The 12,335-nt window shown below is 32.6% G+C and overlaps 1 protein-coding gene across 15 annotated transcripts in view; it reads right to left on the bottom strand.

The window, feature by feature from the left end:
• Window positions 1-12,335, bottom strand: part of Baz2b (bromodomain adjacent to zinc finger domain 2B) — a 145,537-nt gene that overhangs the window by 39,402 nt on the left and 93,800 nt on the right. For 7 of the 15 annotated variants that reach the window (XM_070022431.1, XM_070022421.1, XM_070022456.1 and 4 more), the window contains 5 exons: window positions 10,521-10,586; window positions 8,895-8,960; window positions 7,334-7,378; window positions 7,065-7,097; window positions 5,758-5,823 (listed from right to left, as the gene is read on the bottom strand). In XM_070022431.1, the coding sequence (XP_069878532.1) occupies window positions 5,758-5,823; window positions 7,065-7,097; window positions 7,334-7,378; window positions 8,895-8,960; window positions 10,521-10,586 (276 nt within the window). The remainder of the gene's footprint in view (window positions 1-5,757; window positions 5,824-7,064; window positions 7,098-7,333; window positions 7,379-8,894; window positions 8,961-10,520; window positions 10,587-12,335) is intronic. The other 8 variants (XM_070022412.1, XM_070022463.1, XM_070022509.1 and 5 more) reach the window with 2 other exon arrangements.

Genomic DNA, 12,335 nt, shown 5'->3' with positions numbered 1-12,335 from the left:
CCCGCTCCACATCAGCAAAATGTATATACAAGATGCAAGGTACCAGAATCAAATACAGTGAAAACAGGGGTTATACCAAAACATTCCATTTTTATAGACCAGTGATTTTAGCACTTTACAATTCTATTGGGTCCCTTAGGTGACTGTTCTAGGTTTAACTTAGAGAATACTTTCTTTTTTGACAGAAATTTGTACTCAAATTTAAAATGTAACAAGATTTAAAGATTACCTCAAGCTGTAGAAAAATAAAAGTGTAAAGATGAATAATAATAGAAGTTATACTAGACTTACAAAGTGTAAAATGATAGTGCTTTATGGGTCACATATTTAATATGAGTACAATAACCGTTCTTTAAAATGAGCTTACAATTTTAATTTGTATGTAATATACTAAGAAAAATAATCTAAAACAAAGGAATATTATGAATCAGATGATTGAGGAAGGATTAAAGGCAATTATATTTTATAGGAAGAAAATAATAAATCTTTTCTTATATATTTCATTAAAAATTCTGTACTTAAGATTAACTGTCTTCAGATATCACGTAGAATAGCTTTTACATAAAGTCTCTTCATTTTAAATCAAAATTGTCAAATTTCACATCAGATAAAATTTTTATATATTCAATAAGAATATATTCCAAAATCTATTTCATTGAGTGATATTTAAATTCTATAAAAATATAAAGCGATTTTACATTTTACTTTTACATTTTAAGGTAGTCAATCTAATTTCTCTCTCTCCCTTTCTCTCTTTTCTTTCTGTGTCATTACTGGGCTTTGGACTCAGTCTGAGTACTCTTCCTTAATATTTTTGCTTAAGGCTGGTGCTCTACCACTTGAGCCATAGATCCATTCTGGCTTTTTGGTGGTAAATTGGAGATCAGAATCTCACAGACTTTCCTGCCCAGGCTGGCTTCAAATTGCAATCCTCAGATCTCAGTCTTCTGAGTAGCTAGGATTACAGGCATGAACCACCAGTACTTGGTTTAAGGCAATTTAACTTTAAAAAAGAAATAAAGTACATTTATATAAATGCTGTTCTAGTATATTTTCTGTGCCTTTAATTGAAAAGCAATTTTCTTTTCAAAGTCTATATATGCAAGTCTGCCTTTTATTTTTATTTTTCACTACATAATGATTGGGATGAGTATAGAATTATGAAATGCTACCATGAATAGTGTCATTGAGGGATTAAGCTTTTTTTCTACTTTCAAATTACTTATTGGATTACTTTGGAATGGGAACCCTGTTTTCCATTGTGTGTGTCTATTTCCTGAAGTGCTGACAGTCATCATTCTGTGATAAGATACATGTTTAACATCCTTTTGTACTTTACTGACCCTTGAGGAGACATAGAAAATAAACTACTGTATTATTATGGTTGGTTATACAGTTTATAAGAGTGATTTTAAATTTGTAGTTGGTATAAAGTTTCTAAAATTAAAATAGGAGATTAAAAAATAAAATGTTGCTTTCTCATGCTGTTTAATCTTGTTTCTAATGATAAATATAAGAGCAGATGTTTTCATATTTTCTTGAATACTAGGGAGTAAGCCGTTTTTATTTTTGAGGCTAACAATAATTAGTTCTTATACTATGCAACAAAAGATTATTAATGGTCATTTGAAATTAATATGATTAACAAGATAAGTTACATACCAGATTTTTAACTAAGTATAGCTTTATATAACAGAAAAACTATAGTTTTATTAAGCTAAAGAATCAACAATGGGGGGGATAAAGGGGGAATATGAGTGGGGGGGATGGGATATGGGAAGGGATAGGAAGGGGAAACAAAAGAGGAAACAACAATGCTTGATAAGAAATGTACTCATTATCTTGCCCATGTAATTGTAACTCTTTTATATGGTATTTTCATAATAAAAATTTTTTTAAAATGAGAGTAAATTGTAAAGCAAAACTCAAACAGAAATTAAAAAAAAAGAATCAACAATAATTTTGAATCTATTTTATTAAGAAATACATCAAGGGCTGGGAAGGTGGCTCAATGGTAGAGTGCTCGCCTTGCATGCATGGGGGCCTGGGTTCAATTCCTCAACACCACATAAACTGAAAAAGCTGGCAGTGGCACTGTGGATCAAGTGGTAGAGTGCTCGCCTTGAACTGAAGAGCTGAGGGACAGCGCCCAGAGTTCAGGTCCCATGACTGACAACGCACGCGCGCGCGCGCACACACACACACACACACACACACACACACGAGATAATAGTAAATTAAAATATCTCATGGGTAGCATTTGTACTACCTGTTTACTGTGATGGCTGCGGAGTTTCTTAGAGTCATTTCAGATGTTACAGGATATTTTAATTAATATGGAAGCAACTTATATTTCAACCTAATAATTCTTTAAATACTACTTGTAACATATGCATTTTATCCTACTTTGCCTTTTTCCAGAACACAATAAAAATATAAAGGAATTAAAGTTAGGTAGACAGTAGCTGTTTACAATGTTGAACTAGTCCCAAATACTATATAGCCTTTACTTTGTAGTGGTTTCTTCTGTGTGTGTGTGTGTAAGTGGGTATGTGTGTGTATGTGTGTGCCATTCCTGGGATTTGAACTCAGACTCTGAGCACACAAAATTTTACTAAATAATTCAGCATAAATTTATGTAAAAGACTAGGAGAAAGTTTGGATTAATTACATTTAAAAAAATCAGCTCTGAGCCAGCCTAGGCAGGAAAATCCATGAGATTTATTTTCAATTAACCAGCTGAAAACCGGAAGTAGCACTGTGGCTCAAAGTAGAAGAGAGCTTGCCTTGAGCTGAAGAGCTCAGGGACAGTGCCCAGGCCCAGAGTTCAAGCCCCACAATTGACATAAAAAAGAAAAAGAAAATCAGCCCCATAATCTAGCAAAGGAGTGCAAAGGAAATAAAGTCAGTATGTGAAGAGATCTCTGCACTCCTATGTCTCTTGTAACATTCACAATAGCCAGGAAGAAAGCTGTGTGTCTGTTAACTAATGGATGCCTAAAGAAAATGTGGCAATATGATATACCATAGACTAGTATCCAGACATAAAAGAATGGAATTCTCTTATTTATGACAATGTGAATGAAAATGGAAATCATTATGCTAAGTGAAATAAATGAGGCACAGAAGACAAACTACATGGTTCACTCATATGTGGAATGTAAAAACAGTTGACCTCTTATAAGCTGACAAAAAATGGTAGTAATCAGAGGGGATGAAGGGATGGGGAGCAGTACATCAGTTGAACACTAAGTTATAACTAAACAGGAGTAAGAACTTCTGGTGTGCTTTTACAGTAGGTTAACGTAGATAATGATAACGTAGGAGGATTTTGCATGTTTTCACCATAAGGAAATGGTAAGTGTTTGAAAAGATATATATATGTATAGATCTATAGATATATATATGTAGTGGGGTGATGGGAGGAAGAAAGACCCTATGCTTGGGACTGTGCTGCTGCTGCGTTGTCTTCGTCTTCTTCCTCCTCTTCTCCTTGTTCTTTCCTCCTCCTCCTCCCCTCCCCCTCCCCCTCCTCCTCCCCCTCTCCCTCCTCCTCTTCCTCCTCCTTTTTGCAATAGGGTTATATTCTATTATAACTTAGGTTGATGGCCTTTATGACATTCTTGAGATGGTTCTTTATATCAAAAGGTCTGTTATTTTGTGAAATGTCTGTATCTGTATTCTTTTTGAGAAGATATATGACATAATTTACACATTACACAATGCAAATATATGGAAATATCACATAATAGCCATGAATATGTATATAGTTTTTACATTTTATATATCAGTTAAGGAAATTTAAAAATTTACAATTGCTTGAAAAACCATGCCTTGTTAATTGCTTGTTTCACATAGTAAAGCTTTATCTCATTGATACAATTATTAATCTTTTTCATTTTTCTCACAGTAATTTAATGACCCACAGACTGAAGTAGTCTAGAAAAGTTTAAAAATATTTTGTTGATGGCAGCAACTGTTAGAGGAACATAATCTAAAATCAGAAGGACTGATAAAAGTTATTCAGTTTGTAAGCAGTCCTGTTCACAGGTCTACAGTGACTACCACCAGGATACATCTAGAAGGGAATAAAGAGTGCAGCCAGTCCAATTTATTGCCTGGTAGTCATTATTATATTAGATATAGAGGAAAACAATAGAACTGGATAAGCAACAGGTAAGGAGAAAAAATGTAACAGGAAAAGCATTAGCAAGTGACCTAACAGAAAGTGATTGGTAGAGAAAATTTAAGAGGTAATCTATATTAGTAGTTCCCTTTGTGCCTATACATCTTGCTAGGCCTACTCTACATTTAAGCAACTGTAAGTATGAGGTAGTGCTAAGCACTATTCTACAGCTTTACACACACACACCCATCTATTTAGACATTATAACTATATGAGTAAGGAATTAATACCTTAATTTAATGGAAAAAATGAATCAAAAGGGATTAAAAATATGGTAAAAGTTATACAGCTGGAAAGTATTAAAAGCAGAATCCAAATTTGGGGGAGTTGGCTAAAATATCCAGGCTCCAAAACAGTATACATGTCGTGTTAACAAATCAGCCATCTATGTTGCAAATATACATCACACTAAGACAAAAACACACAGATCTCAACTTTAGGTTAAACAGTATCGTGTGTGTGTGTGTGTGTGTGTGTGTGTGTGTGTATGTGTGTGTGTGCGTGAGAGAGAGAGAGAGAGGGAGAGACAGAGAGAGAGAGAGAGAGAGAGAGAGAGAGAGAGAGAGAGAGAGAATATATGTATGTGTAAAATTCTGTGGTGTTAGAAATGGAACTTAGAACCTTACACATACTAGGCAAAGGTTCTACCAAGGAGATATATTCCCAGCAAAAAAAATTACTAATTAAATATTTATCTCAGTTGAAGTAACATTACTTCATTAAAAATACACTTTGCCAAACATGTTGGTAAACAATTCTAATTCTAGGACCTGTGAGGCAAAGACAGAATTAAGAGAGTTCTAGGCCAGACTGAGAGATGTATAGAGTTCCAGGTCAACCTGGGCTTCTTGTCAAGATATTGTCTCAAACAACAAAAACCAATACAAAATCAAACCCACCACCCACAACAAAAAGAAAACAGTTTGAGGAGGTAAATCACACTGTTTGCCGAGCCAGCATTGGAATCTGGGTCTCTCAACCTCTGAAACCCTGGTTATAATGCCTGTAGTTCTCTCTATGCAACTGTTTTAATGCAGAATGCATTCCTTTATAGTATGCATTTTAATCTGCAACTGATTTCTGTTAAATTCCAAACAGACTGATTTTTGACATACTGAAATATTTCTCTTTTTCTGAATTATCTGTTAAAAGTTTATTTTAAGGAAATTATTAAGGCCTAGTTTTATACATAGAATGTTAAAGAACACTCTATTCTGAGGGCAGAAGACCCTGAGGGAATAATTTGTGTTTGAATTAGGATGCATAGACTCCTCAAGGCACTCTGTAATATTCGATTTGTGACACTCTGGCTACAGTAGTAGTTTGATTCAAACCAATGACATTTAACACATTGACAAAAACGATAATTAAAACATCAGCCAGGGAAATTAACACATATATATGAAAACTTTTTCCACTCTTTTATTTTAGCATAGTTACTATCTTTAACCTTTAGTTTGTTTATGAAAGCTAGTAAATTATGACAAAGTTATACCTTGAATAAAAGGGCCAATGTTTCAGGAAAAAATAGTAATTTATAAGGTAGCATATTTCTAGAAACACACACTTACTTCTGCTTTCTTACGAGCTTCCATAGCTTTCATAAGCATCATGTGTTGTCTCCTTCTCTCCCGTTCCTATTAGGCCAGATAAAATTAGGAGCATAACTCAACCAGAGTTAAACGTTTGAGTTTCAAATGGAAAACAACAACAACAACAAAAACAAAAACTCAATATAGCATGTTTAGCATTTATAGACAAGTCACAGTAAATACTAAATATAAGACAAGAATGGCCAGTCTGTGCATGTTTTAGTTTAGGTTTAGAAAGCAAATACAAGAACAATCAAAAGCAAAAAGGTAAAGCAATGAACATGGAGACAGTGTAAACAGAAGCATACAAGATTTACTTATGGTCAGTTGTGATGCTCCTTCAAAAGCTGGCAGAACAAAAAGCATAATGGTTGGCTGGAACAGGTCAGTTACTTTACATCTGCTATTAGAGAAACCACAAATACTTACTAGAGCCAATTGAACGGAAAGTTGTATTGTGCTTACAATTTTAGATCAGGCAGAAATTGATCCATAATCATTTTCGTGTTATGGTTTTGGAATTAATTAGATTTATTTCAAGTACAAAATTATTTTGAAAATCCAATGAGTCACCAACAAATTAGAAAGGTTTTTTTTAAAGCACTGATAGCAATTTATAAAGTTAAACTAGTCTTGGTTCATGTACAAACACAAATGAACAGCGACATTCCTATTTACTGATGTCTGCCAACTGGTGTGCTGTTTAAAGTTACAAAAGTCCAGTGGGTGTAATTTAAGATGCAGAGTATGAAAATAAGAGAAGGTTAATTTGGTAATTGTATTTATTTTAAAGTGAAATATATTAATAACAATTAATTTTAGTTTTATATAATTAATTTTAATTAATTTTTAGTTTAAATACATTTGGTCCCTCAAAGGGGTATTGCTAAAATTTGTCTGTAAAACAAGAACATATTTCATATTCTCTCATCAAGCAGATTCAAAATTCCCATTATAGTCAATGGCAGTTTTGCATCTACAGTGATGGGAGAACATGGGCCATAATTGTCTAACTATATTGTGATCCAAACTTTCCTTGTGACATCAGTAATATTCAGTTTTAGACAGCAGCCTTCTTTAAGGCTTATGTAATTTAGTGAAAAATCCTAGAGACATATCATACTTCTTTATAGACAGACAAGCAGATGTATGCAATGCACTGTGCTGTAAAGCCATGCAGCAGTATGTAATATGACAGCAGCCAGTGCTAGACTTTATGCATTGCTATGACAACCATATCACAACCAAATCACAATGCGGTGTTAGATGTACAAAGATAAACATACCCATACCATATCTAGTCTATGCCTCTCCAACTCCTGGTAGAAAGAGTTGGCACAATATTATGAAACAGAAATCACAGAGTCATAAAACCAATTTTAACCCCCCAAAAGATACCATATACCAAAGCAAGGCAATAAACTGTAAGATGAAGGAAAAACTTAAGCAGGAATTTCATCAGAAAATTTAAAGAAAACTTTTTAAAGATTATTCCCCAACTAGTTTTAAGCAAAATGATCAAGTACAACCATGGTATAACTAACTTCATACAGACCTGATGCTTCAGAAGGACAGCTTGTTGTCTTCTCATTTCTTTCTCCTTAAAGATAAGAAACTTTTAATATATGATTTTTAGGGAATATTTAGAACATACTCCTAAGTATAAAAAGGTTCCTTTTCCTGAGATGTTTGTAGTCTCTATTAGGTTGATCCACACAAAACTGGCACTATTCAATCAAATTTTTTTTTAACTTGTAAAATGTCAAGTGAATTTGTTGTAGTTCTACCTAATACTTAATATAAAACCTGTATTATATAGTAGCAAGGATCTCTCTTTAGTAGATAATTTAACCTAAAAGTCTGCATATGATCAACTAATATATTAAGAGCCACTCACTAAATTAATATTCATTAAGCTAACTAGGCTGTTGAAGCATACCAGATACAAATCACATATGAACTTTTAAATTTATTTTAGTTTCATTTGAATAAAATTATAATTGTAAATAATTTGATGCTTTATGCTGTAATTCAAAATCCAGCTGATTAGGACTCTTTTGTATTCTGAATGTAAACTATCAAATATACTCTGTAGTTAACAGCATCTATTTAATGTTTATATGAAAAATAAAAGACTGGGGATTATATTAAGATTTTTATATTGACCTATGGATCATGACACAGTCCCAAGGGGTTGGGGCTTAATGTAAAAAATTCTAGGATATTATCATTTACTATTTTCATAAAGTATAGATGAAATTAAAAATAAAGGTGGGCATAAAATGTGTTGTTTGGAATAAGAGAGTTTATGCCTGAGTGTAGCATCTCCAGCACTGCCCTGCCCTGCCCTCCCAGCCCCAGGAAAGATAACTGGTTTCTGGTTTTGTAAGGTGTAGCTATGGTGCTATTTCTAGTACCAGTAGGGTTGTTTAGCTGTCCCTATTTCAGTATTCAGTCATCCAAAGTAGAAGGTAAGGGCATACGGGGAAGTGATGGAACATCTTTTTTACACTTCATGCCATAAAATCAAAATCAAAACACTTAACCTTATAATAATCAGCAATGGCTAATTTCATTAGCTAAATAACAGTTGATAGGGTTTTTGTATGCATTTTTCTTTCAGTTAATTAATTTACATTTTGAAACTGTATATCTAAATGCTGGGATGATATTAACCACCATACCTGGTCTACACTTTTTCCTTTTAATACATAAAACAGTTGTTGGACATTAACAAAGGGAGAGTAATAAGGGGAGAATCAGATTTTAGACACAGTTTGAAACATAAACATAAATGACAAACAAAATAGTTTGGGCAAGGGTCATTCTAATCAAGCAAAAATTATATACAGGTATTATGCAATAATTCACATTTTTTACTTGATATCTCATATTTATAGAGCACAAAGTATTACATAAAACCTGTATAATAAAAAATGAAAAATATACGTACAGTATAACATACAAATAAAAGCACACATTTACACAAGTTGAATCTGCTAAATATATTTTTAAATAGTTACTGTAAGGAAAGCTACTTTATTCACACAATTGATGCTATATAACATAGTTTTTATTTTTTTTAAATAAAAACTCTGATTCTCATCTAAACTAACCTTTATTCGTTTCTCGGCTTCCAATAATTTGGCATTTGCCGCTTCTTCCTTCTTTTTCTTTTTAGCCTGTGCATGCAAAACAGGTCTCAAAGTCATGCAACAGCACCACTACAACTTGCAAATAATCTCAAGACTTGAAATGAAGCTACATGCCTTACAAGGTACAAAACAGTATGTGACATATATACAGACATGTACAGATTTCCCCCAGCTAATATATTTAACATAAAGTCATTTTATTTCTACTTTAAAGCAGTATACAAATGTCCTAAATTCAAAGAATAACTTTTCTTTTAAAGTGTTAAAAATAGGAAATAATTGAGTATACTGTTTTAGTTTCAACTTTAATCACAGAAAAAATGAACATTATTTATTGCCTTTTATCCTGACCATAAAAATAAAAATGTAATCTCTGTAAAATAAAAGACAGGATTGAGCTTAACATTTTAAATATACAGTTTAAAATCAGTTATACATTTATAAAAATGTACATTTCTACTTTATTTTAAACTTCTTTTAATACTTGACAATTTAGATAAAGACATTCATGATTTGGCTGTAATTATTAAATGAAACATTAAATCTGATTTTCTTCATCTCTGTATTTGTGGACATGTATGATTTTTTTGAAGTATATTTTGGCCATTAAGTCTATGTTAACATCACTCACCATCTAGTACCTTTATAACGGTCTAGTAGTATTTTTTAATTTAGTTTAAGACAGGAAAACTTTTTATTTGAAAGTTTTCAAATTTATTTGAAATAAGTAAGGAAGGAAAAAAATAGAAGGAAAAAAAACCATAACAGGAAACTATGACTATCTGGGAGCTTCAGGGAATAGGTATTTTATAAAGCAGACATTTCCTGAATAATTGAGAGGTTTTAACAATTTTAAACATTAAAACTTTAATTTTACTATTTTAGATGGAAATAATCTGGAGACATATGCCTGTTTAAATGCAGAATACTAAACATAATTTGGCCTTTTTTGATGACTCAGGGAAAAATTATTGTGAACACCAGTTGTTACACTGAATAATTTGATAGAGTTATGCCTTTGAACTCCTAAGGTGTTGAAAATTGCTTCCTATTCAACTAAAAGATTACAGACTCTTGCTAGGTATTGCATTTCTGTATATGCTAGCTGGAAGATTTCTCTATTTTCTGGGCTCTCTTCATGGTTACTTTACTATTGCCAACATATGCCCTGTATCCCTAATTTTAGTCATGTTGTGGGGAAAAAAGGGATGCTGGAAATCAGAAAACATAACTATTAAACATGTATTTGCATTTAATCTTAATTTTACTTTTGGAATATTTACTTTTATAAACACATTTTCTAAGTTAAAAGAAAATGGCTGACTGTAAGTCCTTTGCTAAAAGTACAGAATAAGGTTTTTAGCATATGAACTGTTATGACAACTGTACTGGCTGCTCAAAAGTTCTCATTCTATTTTTTCTGTTATCTCATTTCCTGGCATTTTACTGCTAGTATTAGAAGAGCTTGGTAAACAAGATTCAAAGAAAATGTTAGCTTAACAAGAATTTCTGATGGATATATTAATGTTATTTACACATTTAGAAAATCTTGTATTATTTTAATTATATTAAATTTATGAATTCTACCTCTAGAATTTGCTGAGCTCGAAGTTCTTTTTCCATTCTGATTTGCTGTATCCTTTTAATTTTTTCCTGTAGGAAAAATATCATTTTACATAATAAAATAAATATCTAGAAAATTAATTGAAATCAAAGAATTTAAAATGTAAGCACAAAATTATCCAATGTCATCCAGGCTGAATCCCAAATTTAATTACTTATTTTAAGGCCATTTTTACTTTCATATTGTAGATTTATAGGATTTTATAAAATTTCTCATAATGTATAAAAGGTAAGTACTAAACTAATATACAGAAGCCAGATTAAGGAAGTGGTGCTGTGGCTCAAGTTGTAGAGTGCTCGCCTTGAGCTGAAGAGCACAGGGACAGTGCCCAGGCCCAGAGTTCAAACCCCATGACCGACCCTCCCCCCCCCACAAAAAAAAGCCAGATTAAATCACAGTTGATTAAATTTATGTATCTTGAAAAAAATTAGAACTATTAGCAGTCACAAAAAAATCAAAATAAATAAAGGACAGATAGTAGAAAAAAGTGTCTCCAGAGTCAGAAAACATAAAGGTAATTCTGGGTTGCAGATATGTTAAATAATATAACTTTCCTTTCCCCTTCAGCTTCCCTGTCCCCTCCCCTTCCTCCTTCCCTTTCCTTCCTTTCTTTCTTTCTTTTTTGGTGCTGGTCCTGGGGCTTGAACTCAGGGCCTGGATGCTGACTCTGAGAGTCTTTTTGTTCAAGGATAGAGATCTACCATTTGGGCCACTTTTAGCTTTTTGGTGGTTAAGTGGAGATAAGTACCAAGGATTTTCCTCTGGGCTGGCTTCAAACCACAATCCCCAGAGCTCAGCCTCCTGGATACCTAGGAGCCACCAGAGCCTGGTTCATACAAGCTTTTCTTATATGCCATCTACCAAAAAATAATATGCAATATTTTCAGATGGGTTAATTTCAATTTATAACCCAAAGAATTATTTACCTGGTATAATTGGTACATACAATATCTAAATTTAATCAACTAGCTTTTGGTTGTTTGCTGTAATTTAGTAGTCACCTAAATTTAGATGTTAAATAGTTACTTTTTAAAGTCCAAAATTGACATTGATGAAAATGAATTCATAATTCTTATAAAGAAGCCCTGAAATTTCCTAATTCAAACTGTATTTTCTCTAAGATTTCCAGAGCCATGTTTGATTCATATTTCAAGCATTTATTTGGAACTTGAGAGCTAAGAAAATATATTCCTGATCTAATATTTCTGCTCTTGACCTTTAAAAGATTTAAAAGTAGTATATCCTCAAATCAGCAAAAGTCATCCATTGTTCTCTTAAGTTTGGATACAGGCAGAAAATCTTTGGGTTAAACTAATCTGGGCTTAGGTACTCTCAAACTATCAAAATGTAACTTTACTGGTATCTGCCCTAGGCCTGGAAATTGCATATTTAGCAAAGCCTTTTATTCTATATATAACTAAAAGGTAGGGCATAAAATTAAGGCTTCCTGTTCAAAAAAGAAAAATTTGGTAGCCTATGGCTTATTTTTCAAACTTATTAGATATTGTCACATAGATTTACTTCTCAGGAATGAAACATACTCATTTCTGTGAGTCACTGAAAAATTTAAATCAATTTCCTCCTTCTAGGAGGCATTCAGCTTTAAAGTAAAACATTGTTCATAAAGTGTACGTCTAAAATACAAAACAGATGGATTTAGGCTGTTTAGGATTTAGGTACTACAGGTACTATATATAGGTACCCATAGAATATGTTATTTTTGGGAATGGCAGATTGATTCACTATGCTAAATCTACAGACTTTGTATTGCCTTACTG

The sequence above is a fragment of the Dipodomys merriami genome, unplaced genomic scaffold, assembly GCF_024711535.1.
Source record: "Dipodomys merriami isolate MVZ:Mamm:240054 unplaced genomic scaffold, mDipMer1.0.p SCAF_1, whole genome shotgun sequence".
Classification (NCBI taxonomy): domain Eukaryota; kingdom Metazoa; phylum Chordata; class Mammalia; order Rodentia; family Heteromyidae; genus Dipodomys; species Dipodomys merriami.
Note: the sequence above shows the minus strand (reverse complement) of the source record. Positions and strands in the feature narration are given on the sequence as shown.